Source organism: Pleurodeles waltl, chromosome 7 (assembly GCF_031143425.1).
Source record: "Pleurodeles waltl isolate 20211129_DDA chromosome 7, aPleWal1.hap1.20221129, whole genome shotgun sequence".
NCBI classification, from domain to species: domain Eukaryota; kingdom Metazoa; phylum Chordata; class Amphibia; order Caudata; family Salamandridae; genus Pleurodeles; species Pleurodeles waltl.
In genome coordinates, this window is record NC_090446.1 from 677,014,304 (window position 1) to 677,038,885 (window position 24,582).

The 24,582-nt window shown below is 43.8% G+C and overlaps 1 protein-coding gene across 3 annotated transcripts in view; it reads right to left on the bottom strand.

Annotated features, from left to right (window-relative positions):
- Positions 1 to 23,845, bottom strand: part of RBM27 (RNA binding motif protein 27) — a 622,061-nt gene extending 598,216 nt beyond the window's left edge. For all 3 annotated transcript variants that reach the window (XM_069244680.1, XM_069244679.1, XM_069244678.1), the window contains exon 1: positions 23,625 to 23,845. In XM_069244680.1, coding sequence (XP_069100781.1) covers positions 23,625 to 23,683 — 59 coding nt within the window. In that variant the 5' untranslated portion in view covers positions 23,684 to 23,845. The remainder of the gene's footprint in view (positions 1 to 23,624) is intronic.
- Positions 23,846 to 24,582: the final 737 nt, after the last annotated feature.

Below are 24,582 nucleotides of genomic sequence, written 5' to 3' on the forward strand. Positions count from 1 at the left end.
CAGCTAACAAAGCTACATTTCCTAGAATTAAAGGGAAAAGCTAGCAATGTTTCAACATGGTTCACAATCACATGTGTCTGTCCACGATAAGCCTATCCGCAGACTCCCCTCCTCTTTCTTGGCTGCTGAGCACTGAAGTGCATGCCATTGTGCTTTGTAAGCATGGCCAATTTGTTCAATCACTGTAGTGTTATTTTTCAAGCTCACTTTTAGCAGAGATAACAAAATCTGTCTTGTTAGATGCAGCAGGGCCCCACCTCTGGGAAACTCGAGCCCAAGTTGAATGGGGACTCCATGTTGTTGAATCTAATCAACCAGTGACGCTGTGCAGGATTAGCAGACGCACTGCTCATTTTATGACCACGCAAGGATAGGCACCATCTGACTGTCTGCTAGGGAATTTCAGATTAAGAAGGCTCCCCAAAACAAAAACAATTATACAGGGCATCTGGAAGAGTTTGGTAAGCGAAGGGAGACTTTCCGCAACAGTGTATGTATGCTCAAACCAGTATCATCCACTCAAGAGGCTAAAAACACTGTGGAAAATGACAACCTAGTTGTCCCCGTGGAGGGAACGCCCACAGGAGGTGAGAATAGTAAGGATGATGGGATTATCTCCAATGAGGAACCAGAGGTGCAGTGTTATCTGGCGTCCTGGACCTCCTCCAGCTGAGGGGTGAATGATAGCCAAACTCGATCTTCAAATCAAAACATTTGCATTCATGGAGATCGCGTGAGTTACACCTATGTCCAATGTGATAAAGAAAAAGATGACAGCTTCTAAATATAAAGAGATTAATTAGGGACAGCTTGAAGGCAGAGTGTCATACTCTAGAGGACAAGTCTACCCAGGCACAAACCAAATTATGTACTTTCCTGGAGAAATATATCAAAGATTCAAGAACCGTGACAGAAAATTACTAATGGTTGGGGGGCCTCTCAAGATAAGCTTTTGGATGGTTGGGTCCTTATAGACAATCCTAGATGTGGCAGAATAGGCTAACTCTTCAAACTTCCTTCAACTCCTAAAACTGTTTCCAGATGGGCCCAGAGAGCTATCTGCATGCCGGGGAATGTTAACACTGTCCTGTTGATGGATGCATCCCAGAATGGATGGGATGAGTTGGTTGAATAATATACATGAGAAGCAGGTCCCATTTTGCATGAGTTCCTCTTCCGAGACCCTTTCATAAAGGAGGCAGATAAGCCTGTGGCAACTTTTACAGCTCTGTGAAGGAGGTGGTGGTGGGGGGGGGGGGGGGGGGGGGGGGGGGATGGAGGAGAGAATGTTTTGTGTGTGTTTTTGTTTTTGTTCCAGGGCAGAAAGAGGCAGTAGATGCTGTTCCGGCCCCACCACTCAACAAAGTCCCCAAGGAGAGTAACGTAGATGAAACAAAGGTTAGCACACTGGAAGACAATTTAGGACCATACCATCCAGAAATATGCATTAGGCAGGGGTGGCTTCATTGGGAGTGCGAATGTCCCAAGAGGATTTTCAGGTACAGATTATACTTTTTCCTCCCCTTTGTAAAGTTGGGTGGCAGATTTTTGCAAAGAAAATCAATAGACATAGCAGAGGGTCTTTTGGTACCAGAGAGTGTTCAGACTTTTCACGCAGTTTTATGGTACCCCGGTGTAAATATCAAAATCCAAACCTCTGAGGCTCTCAGAACAGGAGTTAATTCTCATACATACTGAAGTGGCAGAGATGGCAAGGAACAGAAGCATTTGCAAGATAATGATACATTCCAGGGGGTTTACAGGCAATATAATTCTGGTAGAGAAGAAAAAAAAAACAAAAAAAAAAAAAAAACACAGCTCAGATAAAAAATAAAAAAAAGAAGATTAATAAATCTGAGGAAGGCCTACTGGACATACAGGCTTTCCCTTAAACAGATGACCAGAACTGTGGGACTTCTTTTGTCACATCCACAGCTATTTTTCCATGTCCCCTCCACTACAAGACGCTCCTGAGACTCAAAGAATCCCACTTCAGAAGTGGAGTGAGACACTCTGAGCTGCTGACCGTCACAAGAGATCAGGACAGAGAGCTAGCAGTGGCTGCATCATATGGAGGTCTGGAATGGCTGTGCAATAGTAAGTGTTCGAAATGGGGTCTCTGGTTGGCAGTCAGTATGCACTCTGTCCAAGCAGGGACTCTCACTCTAGTCGGGGCAAGGGAGAAACAAGTCTATGATAACCCTTGCTCACCCCCTTGGGTAGCTTGGCACAAGCAGTCATTCTTATCTCAGAGGCAATGTGTAAAGTATTTGTACAATCACACACAGTAACACAGTGAAAACACCACAAAAGGACTTCACACCACTTTAGAAAAATAGCCAATTTATCTCAGTAAAACAAGACCGAAATGCCAAAATTCCAACATACACAAGCAAAGTTATGCATTTTCAAAGATTAAACTTCAATATAGCGCTTAGAAACACAGATGCTTCAATTTGGAGATAGTACAGCATCATTTCCAACAATCCGACACCAATGGCGCCAGTTACAGAGTCGCACGGACCCCCGCAGGTACAGTACCTTGGAAAATGAGCAAACAAGCCGGTGCACGGAGTCAGCGATCAAAACATTGTGCAGCGTCTGTTCCAGGGCTACGGAGCAGTGGAGTCTGTGCGAGCCGTCGGGTCCCTGCTGCGGAGCAGTGGAGATAAGGCGGCATTGGTGCTTTACACTTTCGACAGAGTAGGGTGTCATGGACATCGGTGACATGGCACTTTGGGACACACGGTGTCATGGACTTCATCGAGACAGCGTCGGGCCTGCGGGGTTGCCGCACTCCAGTGGGGACCACAGTTTCAGTTCCAGGCGTCGTCACGGGATCCGGCAGCCGCATCAGTCCGCATGTCAGTCGTAGTTGGTGCACTTTGTTTTTTCACCAGCTTTCACTCCCAAGGGCCCAGAAACTGATTAGGTACCACCTGGCGAGTTAGAGTCCACAGCAAGTGAACCTATAGGCTGGTAGGTGAAGATTTTGCTGTCCCTGAGACTTCTTAACAGGAGGTAAACTCAGTCCATGCCCATGGAGAATCTTCTCAAGCAGGATACACAGCAAAGTCCAGTCTTTGTCCTCTCTAAGGCAGAAGCAGCAACTCCAGGCCAACGTATCAAAGCACACACAGCAAAGGGGCAGTATTTCAGCTCTTCTACTTGGCAGAGGTTCCTCTTGATCCAGACCTGTTCTAAAAGTCTGGGGTTTTGGGTCCACTAAATACACTCCTTTCTGTCTTTGAAGTAGGCAAACTTAAAAGGAAAGTCTCTGTTGTTGACAAGATCCTGCCTTGCCCAGGCCTGGCCACAGACACACACTAGGGGGTTGGAGACTGCATTGTGTGAGGACAGGCAAAGCCCTTTTTGGTGTAAGTGTCGGCTCCTCCCTCCCCACTCTAGTCCAGGAGTCTAATCAGGATATGCAGACTACACCCCATTTCCCTTTGTGTCACTGTCTAGAGGGAATTCACAACAGCCAAACTGTCAGCCTGACAGATGTAGAATACACAAGGAGGCATGGGCACAAAATGGTCAAGCAAGAAAATGCCCACTTTCTAAAAGTGGCATTTTCAAACTCACAATCTTAAAAAAATTAAAAAAAATAAAAACACCTTTACCAAAATGTGTTTTTTTAAATTGCAAGTTCAGAGACCACAAACTCCATATCTCTATCTGCTACCAATGGGAAACTTAAAAGATAAAAGGCAGACCTCGTGTTAAATGATGAGAGAGATAGGCCTTGCAACAGTGAAAACCAAATTTGGCAGGATTTCACTGTCAGGACATGTAAAACGCTTCAGTACATGTCCCACCTTTAACATACACTGCACCCTGCCCACGGGGCTACCTACGGCCTACCTGAGGGGTGCCTTACATGTAAAAAAAAATTTTTTTTTAAAAATACAAATAAATAAATAAGGGAAGGTTTGGGCCTGGCAAGTGGGTACACTTGCCAGGGCAAATTGTCAGTTTAAAACTGCACACACAGACACTGCAGTGGCAGGTCCGAGCCATGTTTACAGGGCTACTCATGTGGGTGGCACAATCAGTTCTGCAGGCTCACTAGTGGCATTTGATTTGCAGGCCCTGGGCACCTCTAGTGCACTTTCCTAGGAACATACCAATAAATCAACTATGCCAATCATGGATAAGCCAATTACAAATATTGTTCTCACAGAGAGCACTTGCACTTTAGCACTAAGTGCCAAGAGTACCAAAAACCAGCAAAAACTAAGTCCAGCACACAGTCACAACATAGGAAGCAGGGGCAAAAACACAGGGGAGACTAAACCAAGGATGGCAGGTCTAACAGTTAAATATACCAAAGATGTGTTGATTGAGTTAGAAGCCAGTCTCTGGTGGGGGGGTTGGGAACCAGATAATTTCACAGGAGGAAGATAGACTAAAAAAGAAATGGATCGCCACATTGAATGTTTGGGGCTGTCTGATCAGATCACCGACAAAAAAACATGTGTCTTGTTCTATCCTCCAGACAATGGGCATGTCTGCAGTCAGGTGTGTCAACTGGCTAGGCCTAGTCTTAAAGGCTGACTGCCCCCCACTCCCTTCACGAGAATGGATATTACTCCCTCCCCATGTCATCCCTTTAAACAACCATTTACATTAAGAGCGTTTAAATGCCCATTCTTACAATCTATACCACTAACTGATTATTTCGCTTCTAAGCACCGATCTCCTCTCCGTTTGAATCATCGCGGAAATAGTAGTTTTGTTTAAGTGGCTGATCTTAAATATGGCACTTTATCAATATTGCATTAAGAATTAGAGAGATGAGATTTCTCCACTTTGTACAATGATACAGCAGCTATGTAATTAATGTATCACTATAAAGCTATTTCAAAATGCTTGACTGCAACTTCTTTTGATATTTAAGTTCACTAATACTGTTGTGTAGCCATTTTAGCTATAGCTCCACGCACATTATTTTAACACAATAGGCCAAGCCGCTGTGCACTTTAGCCTAGATATATTTTATTCGGCTTTATTTTATTATTGTTAAAGTAGCCACTTTTACGATCTTGTTTTATTTTCTATTTATCTAACTGTTTTTGCCTAGGCCCGCACTCTGTTCTCAAACAAGACATTCTTGATCACTCTGTGCTTCTTCCAAGGCTGCAGCACGGTACTTTGCCAGTGAACGTGGTATAAGTTTAGTCTCCAATATTCGTAGAAAACAGACATCCTTACGTAGGGACATTTCGTCAGAACATCAGCTGTGTTATTATAAAAACACTTCCCTGTCCTTTACACGTTAGAGGGAGATTCCAGCCAGAGAACCACGACTGTATGCTGATTGCCGAATGCTTTCCTACAGATGCTAACACAGACTACAGGCCTTTGCTCAGGTATGGGGGATGATGTCTTCCCAGGGGAACCTGAAGGGCAGAACTAGAGCTTAACACGCGGTGCTCTATCATAGCCTAGGTAGGAGTTAGTCTATTGACCGTAGTGACAGTATGATAGCATTATTTTTATGCTTCACTCTCCTCGTCACAATTTTAATACTGTCACGCTGTGTCGTCCTGGTTATTGCAGCTCATGCTTTGCTATCTAAGATGCAGTTGTTTTATTAAAATCATTATTGAAACATATACTTCCTCTGTCATTCTATATATGAGACTAAGGTAACTGAGAGAAACGATGGGACCTGAGTGACCAAAGCTTCCTTGAGAAACCAATTATGTCATGCGTTCGGCTGCCCAGTCATCCATGTCCTCGGGTAGGGATAAGGCACTGCTAGCTGGCCGGAGCAAAACCCGGACTGGAGAGACAGGTGTCACCTGCAGTGGGTAAGACTCAGTCTCCTATGCCGCGGGCGATTCTGCCACTCAAAATCCAGTTGTCTCATTAGAATAATGAGAGCCTACGCGACAATACAAGCACTCTCAAATGCTACCTGCATAGCTGCTATGCATGATGTGTAAGTAATATTTGACACAACGCGATTAATTAAATAGAAAAGGTATATGAACTGGAAGGACTTTTGCCTGGAGTGTCAGATCTTTGTTATAGTCGAGTGTCTGATGGGTTTACAGAACTTGGTGGGAGACTGGAACTCCAGGTCCATTCAGGATGTGAGCAACTGAATTCAACTCTGATATAGAGATGGGGTTCATGCAAAAATGATTTATGTGTGTCCAGATTTGGCAACCATTTGCAATGTTATTTCAGCTGTAGACTGGATCCAGTGTTGAGACTAATCTAGAGGTCGAAAGAATCGTTCTCTGTGATGCTGCAGCCATCGTGGTATTTTCTAATACCTGTACCTATTTTTCCCTCTATCCTGACAAACTGTCAAAGGGAGCGGCATCAGTTGGTCCTAGAAGTGTCCTTGAAGCAGATGACTTGGAAGATTACACACGGTATGGTGGATGAAACAAGGTCTTTCAGACTTTAAAGCAGGTCTTGTCCAGCAGGCATGGGCAGAGGGTACCATTAACCTCTTAAATGCGGGCGTCGGCCACTGGCCGACGCCCACACACCCTCCCTGGTGCGAGGATTTATTTTTTATTTTTTTTCCCCCCCCGGGAGACACGGAAGCTACCGTGTCTCCCCCCGCCCCCCACCCGCCCCTTTGTGACGTCAGCGCGCCGCGAGGCGCGCTGACGTTGCAAAGGTGTTTTCCCCATGAAAGCAGGAAGCAGCCTTGCGGCCGCTTCCTGCTTTCATGGGGGAAAACGGCGTTTTTCACGTTCGGGAAGGCCTCGTAAGAAAGGGGAGACTCTCCCCTTTCTTACGAGGCCTTCCTGAAAGTGTTTCCTGGCCCCCGGTCGCAGCTGTGCTGCGATCGGGGGCCAGGAAACACTTTCAGGTTTCCTGGCTCCCCCGATCGCAGCACAGCCGCGATCGGGGGGGGGTCAGGAAACATTTTGAAAAGGCCTCGTAAGAAAGGGGAGACTCTCCCCTTTCTTACGAGGCCTTCTGAAACTGTTTCTGGCCCCCGATCGCAGCTGTGCTGCGATCGGGGGCCAGAAACAGTTTCAGAAGGCCTCGTAAGAAAGGGGAGAGTCTCCCCTTTCTTATGAGGCCTTCTGAAACGGTTTCCTGGCCCCCGATCGCAGCACAGCTGCGATCGGGGGCCAGGAAACCACACTAGACACCAGGGATTTCACTTTTGGGGGGCAGCCCCCCCCCCGGAAAACGGGCCACCCCCCCCCCCCGGATAATTTTCCTAAAAAAATAAAAAGGTAGGTGCCCCCTGGGGAGGGGGGGGGGGCGCGATCGCGCCCCCCCCCCCCCCCCCCCAGGGGATTTTTTTTTTTTTTTTCAAAAAAAAAAAAAAAAAATGAAATGACAGGGGGTCGTCCGTGGGCAGGGTGACCCCCTGTGGGGGCAATTTTTTTTTTTAGATGTTGTAGGGTTTCCCTGGGTGCCATTTTGGCCCCCAAGGAAACCATACAACAACTAAAAAAATATATATGTATATATATATATCTATGTAGATAGATATATCTAGGTACATGGATATATCTATAGATATATCTATGTAGATATATATTTATATATATATATATATATATATATATATATATATATATATATAGGTAGATCTGTATCAAAGAGATTTATAAAGCGCGCTACTCACCTGTGAGGGTCTCAAGGCGCTGGGGGGGGGGGGGGGACGGGGGGGAGGGAAAGGGGCTAGGAGGTTCACTGTTCAAAAAGCCAGGTTTTGAGGCCCTTCCTGAAAAGAAGTAGGTTTTGGGTCTTGCGAATGTGGGTTGTGAGTGCGTTCCATGTTTTGGGTGCAATGTAGGAGAAGGATCTGCCCCCGGTGGTGGTGTGTTTGATGCGGGGGTCAGAGGCGAGAGAGAGGTCAGCTGAACGGACGTTTCGTGTGGGGGTGTGGAAGGTGACTCTCGTTGAGGTAGGCAGGGCCTGTGTTGTGGAGTGATTTGTGTGCGAGGATGAGGATCTTGAAGGTGATCCTTTTGTCAATGGGGAGCCAGTGGAGGGATTTGAGGTGTGGAGAGATGTGTTCGTGTCGGTGGAGGTCGAGGATGAGTCGTGCTGCTGAGTTCTGGATGCGTGTAGTTTGCACTTGAGTTTTAGAGTGGTGCCGGCGTAGAGGGCGTTTCTGTAATCAAGCCTGCTGCTGATGAGTGCGTGAGTGACAGTTTTTCTGGTCTCTGTGGGGATCCATTTTAATGTTTTTCAGTATACGGAGTTTGTTGAAGCATGAGGAGGTAAGAGCGTTGATTTGTTGGGTCATAGAGAGGGAGGAGTCTAGGATGATGCTGAGGTTGCGTGCGTAGTTGGCGGGGGTGGGTGCAGGGCCTAGCGTGGTGGGCCACCATGGGGGGTCCCAGGTTTTTTGGGTGAGGGCCAAAGAGGATTATTTCGGTTTTGCTTGAGTTGAGTTTCAGGTGGTTGGCTGTCATATATACATCACTTTTGTCAATATGTGTGTGGTTTCCCTGGGGGGAAAAGGGTCCGACTTGTCTAGTGGCAGTTTTAGTGCCATAAAGAAGCGCAGAAGGTTTATATGCCTACTGCAAAGAGCACATCTGTATTTTATGTAAATAGCTGAGTACATTAGTAAAGTCTATGGAGAGATGAAGGGCACTTTTGCTGGGTGGTAATGAGGGAATCCGAGGAGGAGGGAGTGGGAGCACCAATAATGATTGTTGGACTGGGCGCAGGAGGTGCTAAAGACTGTGACGAATGGTATGTGACAAGGTGTTTTTTGAGTGTCTTGAAAGTACGTGCTGATTGAGGGAAGAAGCGCAGGTAAGGTGGCCTCTACTGTTGCACGTATCTCACACACACCATCGATTTTGTGACTGTCTACGTAGGCTAGTGTTTTAGAGCAACAGTTTAGCCAATAGCAGAGATGGCATCTTGATGGATGACTGCTGCCTGCACTCGGGTTATAGAGGACCGCTCTGACATAGGATCAGAGACTGAGACATCAGATACTGAGACAGCATCTGAGGGATAGGACAATGGCGCAGACTCTGGGAGTGATTTTTCAGTCAGAGGAGTCCCATTCGAAAACTCCTCTTCCAGTACATTATGAGGGAGGTGATGAGGACAGTCCTGCTGTCCCTTCGCAAGCTGTTCGTGCAACTGGGTAATAGTGGGTTAGGCCAACCCAGAGAGCAGGTGAATGCGGCGGCAAGCAGAGAGAGAGTGCTCTCTTGGGAGCTCACCAATTTAGTTCAGCCCCAAATTCCACCACCCAAATCATATTGTGGAGACATCAAAATTGTCTATGGCAAAACAAACTGGTTTTGTAAGGCAGGCACCTGTGTTTTTGGTCCTGGATTCGGCGGCCATATAGAGAAACACACTAAACCCAAACATTTCTGGAAACTAGACATTCGGGGGAGTCCACAGAGGTGTGACTTGTGTGGATTCCCCAAAGTTTTCTTACCCAGAATACCCTGCAAAGCTGAAATGTTGAGAAAAAACTCTATTTTTCTCGCATTTCTGTCACACAAACTACAGGAATATGCTGGGATCCACAACATTCCTACCACCCAGTGACTCCTCACCTGTCCTGATAAAAACACTACCCCACTTGAGTGCCTACACCTAGTGCCTGTGTCAGGAATGGATCACCCCAGGGTCAACAGCTGCCTCACGTAAGGACCAACATTGACCGTTGTGTGATCTATTCCTGTCGCAGGCACCAGGCCTAACCACACAAGTGAGGTATCATATTTATCGGGAGACTTGGGGGAACGCTGGGTGGAAGGAAATTTGTGGCTCCCCTCAGATTCCAGAACTTTCTGTCACCGAAATGTGTGGAAAACGTGGTATTTTAGCCACATTTTGAGGTTTGCAAAGGATTCTGGGTAACAGAACCTGGTCCGAGCCCCACAAGTCACCTCATCTTGGATTCCCCTGGGTTTCTAGTTTACAAAAATGTGCTGGTTTGCTAGGTTTCCCCAGGTGCCGGCTGAGCTAGAGGCCAAAATCCACAGGTAGGCACTGTTTTCTATGAAAAAATGTGATGTGTCCACGTGCTGTTTTGGGGCATTTCCTGTCGCGGGCGCTAGGCCTACCCACACAAGTGAGGTATCATTTTTATCGGGAGACTTAGGGGAACGCCGGGTGGAAGGAAATTTGTGGCTCCTCTCAGATTCCAGAACTTTCTGTCACCGAAATGTGAGGAAAACTTGTTTTTTTAGCCACTTTTTGAGGTTTGCAAAGGATTGTGGGTAACAGAACCTGGTCCGAGCCCCGCGAGTCACCCCTCCTTGGATTGCCCTAGGTCTCTAGTTTTCAGAAATGCACAGGTTTGGTAGGTTTCCCTAGGTGCCGGCTGAGCTAGAGGCCAAAATCTACAGGTAGGCACTTCTCAAAAAACACCTCTGTTTTCTTCCAAAGATTTTGATGTGTCCACGTTGCGCTTTGGGGCGTTTCCTGTCGCGGGCGCTAGGCCTACCCACACAAGTGAGGTATCATTTTTATCGGGAGACTTGGGGGAACGCCGGGTGGAAGGAAATTTGTGGCCCCTCTCAGATTCCAGAACTTTCTGTCACCGAAATCTGAGGAAAACTTGTTTTTTTAGCCACTTTTTGAGGTTTGCAAAGGATTCTGGGTAACAGAACCTGGTCCGAGCCCCGCGAGTCACCCCTCCTTGGATTGCCCTAGGTCTCTAGTTTTCAGAAATGCACAGGTTTGGTAGGTTTCCCTAGGTGCCGGCTGAGCTAGAGGCCAAAATCTACAGGTAGGCACTTCTCAAAAAACACCTCTGTTTTCTTCCAAAAATGTTGATGTGTCCACGTTGCGCTTTGGGGCGTTTCCGGTCGCGGGCGCTAGGCCTACCCACACAAGTGAGGTATCATTTTTATCGGGAGACTTGGGGGAACGCCGGGTGGAAGGAAATTTGTGGCTCCTCTCAGATTCCAGAACTTTCTGTCACCGAAATCTGAGGAAAACTTGTTTTTTTAGCCACTTTTTGAGGTTTGCAAAGGATTCTGGGTAACAGAACCTGGTCCGAGCCCCGCGAGTCACCCCTCCTTGGATTGCCCTAGGTCTCTAGTTTTCAGAAATGCACAGGTTTGGTAGGTTTCCCTAGGTGCCGGCTGAGCTACAGGCCAAAATCTACAGGTAGGCACTTCTCAAAAAACACCTCTGTTTTCTTCCAAAAATTTTGATGTGTCCACGTTGCGCTTTGGGGCGTTTCCTGTCGCGGGCGCTAGGCCTACCCACACAAGTGAGGTATCATTTTTATCGGGAGACTTGGGGGAACGCCGGGTGGAAGGAAATTTGTGGCTCCTCTCAGATTCCAGAACTTTCTGTCACCGAAATGTGAGGAAAACTTGTTTTTTTAGCCACTTTTTGAGGTTTGCAAAGGATTCTGGGTAACAGAACCTGGTCCGAGCCCCGCAAGTCACCCCTCCTTGGATTCCCCTAGGTCTCTAGTTTTCAGAAATGCACAGGTTTGGTAGGTTTCCCTATGTGCCGGCTGAGCTAGAGGCCAAAATCTACAGGTAGGCACTTTGGAAAAAACAGCTGTGTTTTCTATAAAAAAAATAGGATGTGTCCATGTTGTGTTTTGGGGCATTTCCTGTCGCGGGCACTAGGCCTACCCACACAAGTGAGGTATCATTTTTATCGGGAGACTTGGGGGAACACAGAATAGCAAAACAAGTGTTATTGCCCCTTATCTTTCTCTACATTTTTTCCTTCCAAATATAAGAGAGTGTGTAAAAAAGACGTCTATTTGAGAAATGCCCTGCAATTCACATGCTAGTATGGGCACCTCGGAATTCAGCGATGTGCAAATAACCACTGCTCCTCAAAACCTTATCTTGATCCCATTTTGGAAATGCAAAGGTTTTCTTGATACCTCTTTTTCACTCTTCATATTTCAGCAAATGAATTGCTGTATACCCAGTATAGAATGAAAACCAACTGCAGGGTGCAGCTTATTTATTGGCTCTGGGTACCTAGGGTTCTTGATGAACCTACAAGCCCTTTATATCCCCGCAACCAGAAGAGTCCAGCAGACAAAACGGTATATTGCTTTCAGAAATCTGACATCGCAGGAAAAAGTTACAGAGTAAAACATAAAGAAAAATGGCTGTTGTTTTCAGCTCAATTTCAATATTTTTTTATTTCAGCTGTTATTTTCTGTAGGAAAACCTTGTAGGATCTACACAAATGACCCCTTGCTGAATTCAGAATTTTGTCTAGTTTTCAGAAATGTTTAGCATTCCGGGATCCAGCATTGGTTTCACACCCATTCCTGTCACTAACTGGAAGGAGGCTGAAAGCACCAAATATAGTAGAAATGGGGTATGTCCCAGTAAAATGCCAAATTTGTGTTGAAAAATTCGGTTTTCTGATTCAAGTCTGCCCGTTCCTGAAAGGTGGGAAGATAGTGATTTCAGCACCAGAAACCCTTGGTTGATGGCATTTTCAGGGAAAAAAACCACAAGCCTTCTTCGGCAGCCCTTTTTTCCCATTTTTTTGGAAAAAACAAAATTTTCACTGTATTTTGGCTATTTTCTTGGTCTCCTCCAGGGGAAACCACCAACTCTGGGTACCATTAGAATCCCTAGGATGTTGGAAAAAAAGGACGCAAATTTGGCGTGGTTAGCTTATGTGGACAAAAAGTTATGAAGCCCTAAGCGCGAACTACCCCAAATAGCCAAAAAAGGGCTCAGCACTGGGGGGGGAAAGGCCCAGCAGCTAAGGGGTTAAGAGAAACTCATCTGCTTGGAAGAGATGGTAAGGTTGATCTCTGGAGAGGAACTTGGATGCAGTGGGGACAGTAGTTATGCATCTCAAAACTTTTCTATCAGAATTAGTGAAATCTGGACTGGCATAAAACCATCAACACCTTTAGATCTGCAATTTCAGCATGACAATTCCCTGTGAATGAGACTCCAGGGAGAAATCACTCTTGCGTCTCTAAGATGATGATTAAAGGAATTTGTCTTTTTCAAACTCTACTAAGGACTGGTCTATGAACCAATGGATATGCTGGATAATGCACTGGATCACAAGCTTACCAAAAGAGGGGACATTGTTAGATTATAACTAATAAATGGATTACATAGGTATACTGACTGTCCCAGATGCCTGGTACTATTGAGAATTAACCAAATTTACCTATTTGGAGATTGACAGCAAACTGAAATCAGACAAGACAGCAATACTTACACAATATTTCTACATGCAGACATCCAGGCTGGCATATGGTACCTACTTAGCAGAAAAGGCATTCAAGAAATAGATATATTTGGATTAATTTCAGGGTTGGGTAAAAGCAGATGATGTCAGGGGTACCTCTAGTAGCAGAATTGAGCTGTGGCTAAATGAAATGGCTACTTAGTGAAAGACATACATCACAAAAATTACTTAAGAACCACTTAAAGCTGATAAAATTAAGCAGAGTTCTAGATCAAGCTACCACTGTTGGTAACAAGAGTCATCATCTCTACATGACTTACAATGTATACCAAACTACCCAGTCGGTACCAGATTTCAAGGATGTGGACTGAATCATTAACTGTCTGGAATGTGAAAAACTAGAAAAAAAGTACCTATAAACACAAATAAAACATCACGTGAAAATAGAGGCCTAGGCAGGCACAATACTACATTATAGCAATAACTGGCCCAGGTACGCTTAGTTGTCTGAGAGTGAATTTACCTTAATGGCTGAAAACTAAGGATGGGCATTTCTTTGTGCAGTAAGCAGATGGGAGTCCAGGGTTAAATCACTATTCCCCCAAGTTTCACATGTCTGCATCAGATTTAAAAAAAGAAAAAAAAAAAATCTAATGCTGGTGAAATGCCAAGCAGCACAGGTAGCTCCCGATTCTTGCAGTGAGAAAACAGTGAAAAATGATTAAAGTTACTACAGAGCCCAGCTTCAGACAGTGCTTCTGAAGGCAACTGTGTCGAGCTTCAGGCATTTAAAAAAAATAATAATAATAAATAAACACATAAAAAATACCTACAGAGACCACTTAACAAAAAAGCATTGACAAAGCCAAAAGGCATCAAATTCTCACAGCTAATGCTGACCTATCAGCCTTGCCAACACTTTGTCAATTCTGTCCAGTATTAGTAAAAAGAGTAAAAGTAATATTTTTTTTATTTAGGCAGCTCGATAACACATATTAACAGGATCTCAATTGCTTTTTTCTTTTTAATTTACTGATTCGATGTTGCGAACACCATACCTGAACCAGTAACACATTAAAAAAGTAAGGTAAATGTACGCTAAGGCACCTTTTGAAAAGGAAACACCCAGCAACACATTTCACCTGCAAAGCTTTTCTAACAAGAAGTAGAAAAATTAAAACATGGAGTGTCGGGAAAGGGTAAAGACAGGAACATAGCAGTGGATAGGTGGTTGAAAAATTAGTTCCACTGAGTGGCGGAGGAAGGAAGGTACAGGTAAGAAAAGTTCAGTCACACAAGGCAGAAATAGTGAGCGGGAGAGCAATGACAGATGTAGAGTAGTGGGGGAAGAAATGCTCCTGCCTCCCAGCTAGCAGAACACTGAAAGCATAGGAGAAACAGGGGTTTGAAACAGTAGTTTGAAAGGTAAAGTAGTACACAATATGCACTTGCATCTAGTGTTGAAATGAAACGAAACAAGTAGTTAACCAACTGAAACTAATGAACGGACAAGTCACCAAATCAAAAGGATGATAAAGAAGCTATGTTGCTGAAAAGGGACAAACTCGAAGAGAGAGAATAGCAGTCAAATTACAGTGATAAAGCTATCCAACAATAAACATTGGGCTGGCCCAAAACACATTAGGTTTTTGGTTTAGTACACAAAAGGTCTTTTGACAACATACAGCTAAAACTTGCGTGTAGGCAACTGCTGAAATATGGATTGATGATTTTTTGTTTTTGCCCAATAAGGTCTCCCAACCCCTATGTTAAGTTGCATTCGCTGCACTAAATGACATGTTTAAAAAAAAAAAATAGAAACTCCTAAAAAGTTGATTTTTTTTCACATGCAGCAGTGGTGGGGTGAAGTTGAAACTGGTACAGCATGGAGCCTGCAAAAACCCAGGAGGTGTGAATCCTTGTTTCTCCCATCCTCCACCTCTTGATTTGGACAAAAAAAGAACTTCCATATGCACATTCTGATAAGATAGCAAATGAAACTTGTTATGCCTTTGTTGCTTAGAAAAGCTAAGAAAAGTTTCTGACGTTTTAAAGAAGTTTAGACATTTGCTGAAATGCAAGATGACTGTTCCGATAGGACATATCCAAGAAAATGGTTCACAGTAGGAACAGCCACAGTTCAGAAGTAAATGGGCCGCACAAGACTATAACCCTTAAAGCATCAAGAGATCTTGGAAAAGGATTGGCACAAAACTGCAACACTGCGTCAAGTTCAAGTTCAGAGAGCCAAGACCGGGATCATGGAAGGCGTATTCCCAAAAAGGAAGTCAATGGCATATTTAGGTACATGTCAAAAGTGTCCAAAAATGCAAGACAAACTGATTCCATTCAGCTACCCGCAACAACTGCACATTACTACAACGCAGCTACATTTGATGACCCTAGACAGACTAGATGCATGTATGCCCCTGGCACTAACAGAGTAGTTCAGATTATATATGCAAAATTGGGGGCTGCACTCTCATACCAGGATTCTGATGAGAGGTTCTAGAACAAATGTCTGATTTAATTTGGCAAACTGGCTTATAAAAACAAGCATCATTCAGCTCATTTGTGAGCACTGAGAGGGACAGGCAAAAGAACACATCATTAGATCTACCAATAGCGTTGGCAAAAGACGTCTGCTTGAATTGGGCTAATCGGTTAATGCTGATTTAAAGGATCAAGATACACAGGCAAAAATACATCACAACAGTGGCTGAAGACTAGGCTTTTTACTTGAGCTTTTGTAAACCCACCCAAATAGTCAGCACCCTCACCCCATTTTCAACAGTTGATGAATTGTGAAAGATGCCAACAGAGGGTAGAGGAATGGGTATCCTACCGAATGTGCAAAAATGTGGCTTAAAAAAATAAAGAAATACAAAAAATACAAAAAAGTTGGCATGAAAATAAAATTGTAGACCTTTTGCCAGAATGTGCCCATCCTCTACTTACTTTCTCAGATCACCTACACAGTTTAACGCAAAATGCAAATTATATATAAAATTCAGAAGCCACCCATTTTACCCAAGCATAGCCTACTACATGCAATATGGTACCATCTCTAAAACGCATTAACTTAACATCTGCTAATATACGCTACCCTCCATCAATAAACCAATTTTAGGAAAGGAAATTAGGTTACTTTCAACTGGGATTTGATGAAGTATCATGCATAGATTTTGTTGTAACAGTGGACTTTAAAATCTCCAATACTAATATTTCCCCTTAAAGACCAGTGTTAATATTCCAAGGATATATACCCTGAACAAACTACTCAGACCATTAGTAGTGAAATCTGATATTCCTAACCGCTGTTCAGTAACCATGTATAAGTTATCTGGTTGCCTTCAAGATAACAATTCGTATTTCAACACATTAACCACAGCAGCTACCAATAGAGATTATAGGGGAGATTGTTTACAAGTTGAATGAAGAACTCACCAAGGATAATGACCCTGCAGTAACATCTCAAGTGCCTCAAGCTTTTTTGTCCCATACTATGGTTGGGAACAATCAATCAGGCAGAATAAATGCACGGCGTGATACTTAAAAAAAAGATTTAATCAGGAGGCACATGCAGAAAAGTACAAAAAAAGACTAAGAAACAGCATTTCATTCTGTGTAAATCTTACCACCGTTAGAAGGAGGACTACTTAATGTATGAACTACAGGAGGTAAATAGCAAGAGAAGTCCTTTAAAAACTCCTGCTGCACATAGTATTCTTGAAACATAATACATTTAGTTCCAGTCAAACTCTTCTCCAGTGGCATTGACAGTTTTATTCTAGGATGAATTACAAAGCTCACGTTTCCTGAGCAGATGGAGTGCATCATCAGGCCCATTGGTATTTTTTCTCTAATCCATGTACAGACACGTGCCCAACATCTCTAGTGGACCTATTAAAGGTTTTGTGTGACATTCAAGCTAACGACTATATTGAAAATCCCTCAGATGAAATAAGACTAGGTTATTTTGGGACTTCTTAAAACCAATACAATTCACGTGAATGAAGTGCTGGTTTGGCATTTCGCTTCAAAACCCTTGACATCCAGCAACAAACTCCTGCAATTGATCCGCACTTCCCAAATCCTACTTATTGGCAGTCATATACCCCAACACCCCCTAACTCCAGAATGACCTCTCTATTGGAATCTGGTCTACTGCCAGCCTGTTGTGATTTTGCAAAATCTCAAAGATCAAGTTGTTGCCAGCCACTTAAAAAAATCTTAATTCTATCTGCTGGGTTGACTTAACTGACCAAGGTTGCTGTTACACCACTCTGCTCCTTTTTCAATGGGGACTGAGGGGTGGGGTACTCAACTGAACAGGCATTGGCAATCAATGTCTACAGAAGTAACCTACAAAGATGGAAAGTAGGAGCATGATTGCTAATAGATATTAAAAGAATTCTCTGGTGAGAACTCAGATACAGCCCAAAGACGGTAACAAATTAAAGAGGAGCACTAGATTCAGTACCTGCTTGTGCCAAAATGCAATGCTATAGTAGTCCAACCTGGGGACCTAGCTGTGTAACCCATCATATGCTCTAGGCAGGGTTGAATGCATGTGGGCCAATCTTCCAGTTTGTTTTTCAGGGATACACAAGAAACAACCATGATTCAATGAGGTTCCACTACCAGCATTATCTGATCTACTAGACAAAACGGATATCAGCAACCTTACTTAAAAGGAGCTCCAACAGATATTATTATTGCAAAAACAACAAGGTGATGCATGGAATGCTTGAATTAATCTCAGCCAGTGGCAGTCGCTCAAGCCGAATCCCAATCTATCTTCTTTCGCCCACCATGCCACCTCAGTTTGGACCCATCCATATACAAATCAGTCTTGAACCTTATTGTTTTAGCAACTGCCTCTCTAATGGCGCCAGGTATGCCCCGGGGTCAACAATGGATTGGGATGCGGCCCTAGCGATTGCCTGTGGCTGAGATAACTTCAAGCATTCCATCCATCACCTTGCCGTTTCTGCATTTGCCAGCAATATTAGCGGATACTCTGCATGCACTGGTTAGCGTGCTGCAGATAAGATTGCACCTAACACAGGCAAAAGGACAAAGACAAATAGACAAGGAGGCAGAGTACCGATAGCAAGTGGCTGCAGATGCAGCACAAGGACACTAGATATGCTGCATGGGGACACACACTAGCAAGATGTAGATGGCATCAAAGAAACACAAATACTGCATGTGCAGTGAGGCCAGGTAAGCAGATGAGAGGCTCTGCACTCACTGCATGATACTGCACACCACCAGCAGACAAACTGTGTGTCAGGAAACTGCTCTAGGAACTAAAGATAATGCACACACTGAATAGGTGGAAACAGCACACTCTACGGTGTGAGGGTACACTACTTAACACAGTAGACACTGCACCAGTAACACACTGCAAGAGAAGTCCAACCTGCACGGAGTACACAAAGGGACACTTCAAATGCACTGTACATACTTCATGGGATCCCCTGAACACACTATATATTAAGCTGGGACAAACATTTAATTTTTGTTTACACATACTAAGCTGTATATGAAGGAAACTAAGGGTTCACATCTACCCCATCCCTTTCAAGTTCTCAAACTCATGCATACTGCTGTGAAAACGGGCAGGTGCTAAGACAAGGGGATCCGTGAGAGATGGCTTTGGGGGATACAAACGTGGGTAAGAGAGAAAAAAAGGCTATCTTTGTAAGAAGTATGCTTGGGACCAAGTCCAGTGGGGGTCTTGGTGGTGAAGTGTCCAGCAGAGAAAGATGAAAATGAGGAGGAAAACACAAAGCAAAGCATACTTATTTAACTGGTCATGGATCGTTTAACCCATGATCTCGGGAAGTGTCCAGTCTGAACTAAACAATGTAAGAGACAAAGAGGTCTGCGGTCACGTTGGAAAAAAATAAAGAACAGGGGGGGAAGAGGATATACCAACAACAAATTTACATACCTGTTGGGAATTTCTAACAAACAGTGGGAGCAATGGGGAGTAGGAAGGGCCACTAGAGCATCAAGGAAGCAGAAAGCAACAGAGTGTGAGACGAGATTGAAGTGGAAAGCAGAACATGGAGGAGAAAGCAAGAAAAAAACGTGCCCTCCCCTGGATTGCTAAAATTAAAATTAAAAAATTGTTTCCTGAATGTCAGTCATGGAGGGATACAAGTCATCCAAACAAAATGTTTTTATAGAAGCAACACTGTAGGAGAAGAACAAAGACAACAAAAGGAAAGAAAGGCATCAAAAAAGAAGCTAGCAAATGCGATTAACAACAGAGTCAACCAAAGGTAAGGGTGGCTTTGAGTCCACTGTAAGTCATTGGTTTGGTCTAATGGAGGTCTTTCAACAGACAGTATTTTGTAATAGAGGTCTTAAAATGAATTAGCTTAATGCCTCAAATTGTTAGCCCGGATACCATAAAGTAGTGGTTCCCAACCATTTGAATTTTAGGGACCCCCACTTAACCATTACTGGAATCCGGGGACCCCCACTGAATCATTACTGGAATCTGGGGACCCAGGCCTAAGCACTGTCGATGATTTGAAGTGCAAAACAATAGACACAAAAAACACAGAAAAACGTTCAACAAACAAATGCAGAAATTATTACATTTAATTTGCACAAAGAAAAAAAATCTTTTTTTTTTTTTTTTTAGAAAGGTTGGAGCTTTTCGAAATTCAATTGAATCCACTCATTGTCATTTCTCCATTCTGTTGAATGCACCTGCGTTGCTCCCATAAATCAATCGGAGGATACTAATTTACGTTTTTACTCTCCAATTTCAAATTCCTTCATATTTACAGTATATTTTAAAATGTCCAATTATACATTTAGCTTCTTTATTTTAAAAATTAATAAAGTGTGTATAATGTTATGAAATTTTCTAAGTAGTAGCGGCCCCCTGAGAAGGCTTTGCAAACCCACAGGGATCCCCCGGACCCCACGTTGGGAACCACTGCCATAAAGGAATGTCTAAGCAATACAATGACATCAGATTAATCAATCTAGAACACATTTTTAATATATACCTGAACAATTACTTTCACAGCTTTGTCATAACATTACTACTTGTCTAGCCAGACTACCACCACAATTCAGTGTTTAAGATCAAAGTTTTCTCAGGTAGTGTAAATGATATGGTCAAAAGCTGTTACCCAGTGAGGCACCTACTTAACGTAGCATTGGAAAATACATTATCTCCCAAAGATGTGTGTGTCATTTGGCAGATTATAATCAGAAGTCCCATCTACAACACAATGAATTGCACAGAAACAAACTAACAAATAGGAAAGCTACAACCAGTACAAGAGTGTGTTTGAGCACTGCCCATGAAACAGTTTATAGTGTTTGCAAACACTGCAACATGATACATGAGGAAACAACTACATAGGCAGGTTTTTAAAGAAGGGACCGAAAAATATGTGCATTTTTAAAGTTACACAAAAGCTATACTTTTTTACCCTGAATATTAACCCCCCCCCAAAAAAAAACACACACATGTGGGGTACAAAAAAATAAATTCCAACACCCACCGCCTTCAGAGCAAGCTGAAAGGAATGAGTTTCAATAACAAGACTGCTCCACTCTATATTTTTCTACATAATCAGTTGAGATGTTGGACACTATACTTTATAAACCAACGCCACATTACCAACCAACAGCCCTGTGACCCCCAAGCCTCAATAATTAATAAAGGCCTGGGCAGAAATTAACTACCCCGCTTTTGCCATCTTCTTAACACATTTAACAAAACACACTAAAAAGGTGATCTAATTTTAAATAAGCTTTTCCTTTGCTGTCATTCCAAAAGATATGTCTAAACACAGATGAGTGACAAGTATTTGGAAATGCAGCAGAGAGCAATGCTTACTAATTCGTATTCAAATCAGATGTTGGTTGGAGAATGGCTGTGTCAAATCTCAGAGTTCATAAAGAGGGTAACTTAAAAAAAAAAAAAAAGGAAGGACTCAAGTTTCTTCTTCAACTTTGGTGCAGCTGACTCCACTAGGAATTGAGGGCCATATTTATGCCTGGTTTGCATCGCTTATATACTACATAACATGGTGCAAGAGCGACGCAGACCTTATGTGAGATTTATGAAGCCACAGAATACCACCTTGCGAGGCCCTGCACGGCTTCATAAATCTCAAGTAATGTAACGCAGAGCAAATCACCAAGTGACATTACTCTACGCCAGGGATGGGTTTCTATGGGTATTTCCAAGACAAATTCTTGTATTTTGATGCATTCCTAGCATGAGACAGCACCAAAAAGATACGCCCTCCCAGGAGACGCATAACAAGGAGAGATAGTGTTTATTTCTACTCGTTATTTCCTCTTTCTATTAGTGCAGTATTCTGCAGCACAAATAGAAAGAGGAAAAAGCCTCTGAGGATTGTCTCTGTGCAAGATGGTGTCCCTTCCTACACAAAAACAATCCTGCATGCAACACAAGCACATCTGCACCATGGTGCATGGTTGCCTGCATGGGGTTAGGCTGCCTAAAGGGGGCCAGCGCCGGGGAAAAGGACAAGAATGGGCCATACTGGATAAATGCAGCACAGTCCCGCCCTTTCCATGTGAAGCAAGGTGACTTGCTGTGCTGCCCTGCGCCACAAAGCCCATAAAGATGGGCCTTGGTTATGAGCAGCTTCTAAAGCCACTGACCAAGAAAGGGGTTCTAAATTAACACACTGGCATTAATGTGGAGCAAAGTGGTATTCAGTGAATAGGTGTTTTCTGGGCAACTGACAGTCCCGGTTCTTTGCCATGAGAAGTGCCCAAACCCTTTAACATCAGTGTCTTATTGGGTCTTCAAGCTCTGACATGTTTAAACTTCTCTTCATCTTCTATTCCTCCCTGCTTCTTTTTATGAAGTGTGATTTACCTGAGGTGAAGGACTTCAGAGTACTGAAACTTCAATCTGAAATAACAGTGGTTTTTCAATTGTAAAAATGTAGACAGCCTCGGCCTTCAAGATGCACAATAACATTTAGCTATGAACGTAATGCCTGTGAACTAAAGGTATACTTCAATACAGTCTATTTTTCAGTCACTAGACATTTCCTGATTTATAAAGGTGGTGTTGCTTAGCAAATGCCTTTTTCTGATTTGCAGATTTTTATATTACTTGTATAATGCTACTGACTAGCTAAGCACTAGAACTACTACAGCAATACGTTCCTGGAAGTTTCCATACGTTAGGATTAAGCATAAACTTCATATTCGCATATAGGCCGCTCAAGTGAAGTGGTTATACCCAGACGTGGATCCCTTCGTAGCTGTGTTAGCATTCTCAGTCATCCCAATCCTAGAATGTTTACTGTCTCCTGGGGGAGGACTGTATGAAGGATTGGACCACACTACTTTTGGGATTTGTTTTGCTGATTCGCCGAAAGTTGGACTAGATCGGTAACAACACACACGCTCTAAATACGGTGAAAATTCCCTCACTGCATCCCTTCTGGTTTAGAACCATAGTCACCTCAAGGAATTCCAGTAAAATTGTTCACAATTACAGTAACTGTCAATTTGGCGGTGCAGCCTAGCTGGGCAACCAACACTTGAGTCGCTGGGCTTCTATGGAAAGCGCATCCCTGTCACAGTGCTACATGGCTAGCAGCTCCCCGTCTACCAGACGGCAATCACGTTATCCACGACATCATAGTCCTCCTACCCCTAAAGAAGTATTCCCTAATGATCCACTACTCCCAAACCTGGAATATCGTACACAATCCGACAGAAACACTCGCACATGCCAGTACTCAGGGGCGTAGCTTCTGTTGGGGGTAGAAGGTTACAACTCCCTAACACATGTATTTTGTGATAAATAGTTGGGTGCATGAGCTTTCAGCCGAGTATGGTAAAATGACTGTTAGATTACACTAGGAATTTTTATACAGACAAAAATGCACACGTACCTCCCTCTATCTGCAAAGAATGTTGGTTATTTCACAAAATAATGCTGTTTCTCTCACTTGGTACCCTTACCAATCCGTATTCCTCTCCCTTTCCACTGCCTCTTAAGACCCTCTCGCGCTCCTTGCTTATCCTATAATGCATTTTAACATCATATGCCAGTGAGACCGTCGGGAAATCTGAAGCTGACAACCCCTCCCATCATACTGACAAATATACGCTCCGGTCAGTACTTACTCCACGCATCTGCCCTTACACTGTTATTAACGCAAATTCTCGGAGTAAATAAATACGTCCCAAGCGGTGCCCCCCCCCGTGTCTGCCAATGGGTCTTCCTGCAAACGATGCTGCTCATGCCTCCTTCCCAAAATTCTGTCTACCCATGGCAGGACCACACCCCCTGGTTAAGTTCCACTGGTAATGTACTCACCCCTACAGCGACAGTTATCCCTTTGCTCCAACAAAACTGCTCCACCTTTCCTCAATACACCTACAACCCCCAACTCTAGACAAGCCATTTCTCTCTGCAGGTCCCCATCTTCCCCCTATTCAGCTTTTCCCTTTTCGGCACTCACATGGGCTCTAGCAGCTTGGCAAGCCAGCACTTTAACGCGTCCACGTCCTCTATCAGCATGGTGTCCGGCGCGGGGAGTTACTGTGCTTCCATGTTAAGACCCCCCCCGTTGCGCACGCCGGCTGACACTCTCCACACAGGCCCTTCTGTAGGAAAGCTCACAGGCCTCAACAGGAACCAACAGGACACATTAACTCGCCTTCCCGCAGGCCTCGCCTTTGCCGAGATAGACGGTGTCACTCACCCAACTGAAACGCACGGATACGTGACAGTGGGTGACGCCAACCAATACCATCACACAGGGCGTATCCAACCTCTTGGGACGTAAACATGGTTGTGTGAGAGATCGCGTAAGTACTAATACAGACTCGGTAGGGGGCAGACCCAAACTTCTTAAAGGGACAGTGTAGTGCCCTTATTACACGAGGCTCCTAACGGGACGCAGGGCTTTGATTACGCTGGGTTCTTAAAGGGACCGTAACGATGTGAAGGACCGTAAACGTGTGAAGGACGATGTAAACGACCGTAATGCTCTTAGGGACACGCAGGATTTTAGAAGACTTCCAATAGTACCCCCTGAAATTATCGACTTTGGCTCAGTAGAACTATTCCCCATTGGTAGCGGGTAATATTTTTAAACAAATTACACACACATAAAGTTTGTTTATTAGAACTGCAAAACACATTTCACCTGACGCTCTATAAAGGGCAGCAGGAAATGAATGCTATCAAGTGACAGACTGGTACTTAATATTTTAAGCGTTTTACGTTTATTTACCAGAAATGTATTCCCTTTAGACCTAGTGTATTTCTGAACCTTTAGCAGTTCATTTCTGATATCATTTGATATGATGAGCATGAAGCGGCTACGGAAAATTAACGATCAAAGCTCATTGGCCATATCTTTGTGCGGGGTAGGCAAAGGAACAGCAGTATATTTCGTTATACACATGCTTAAA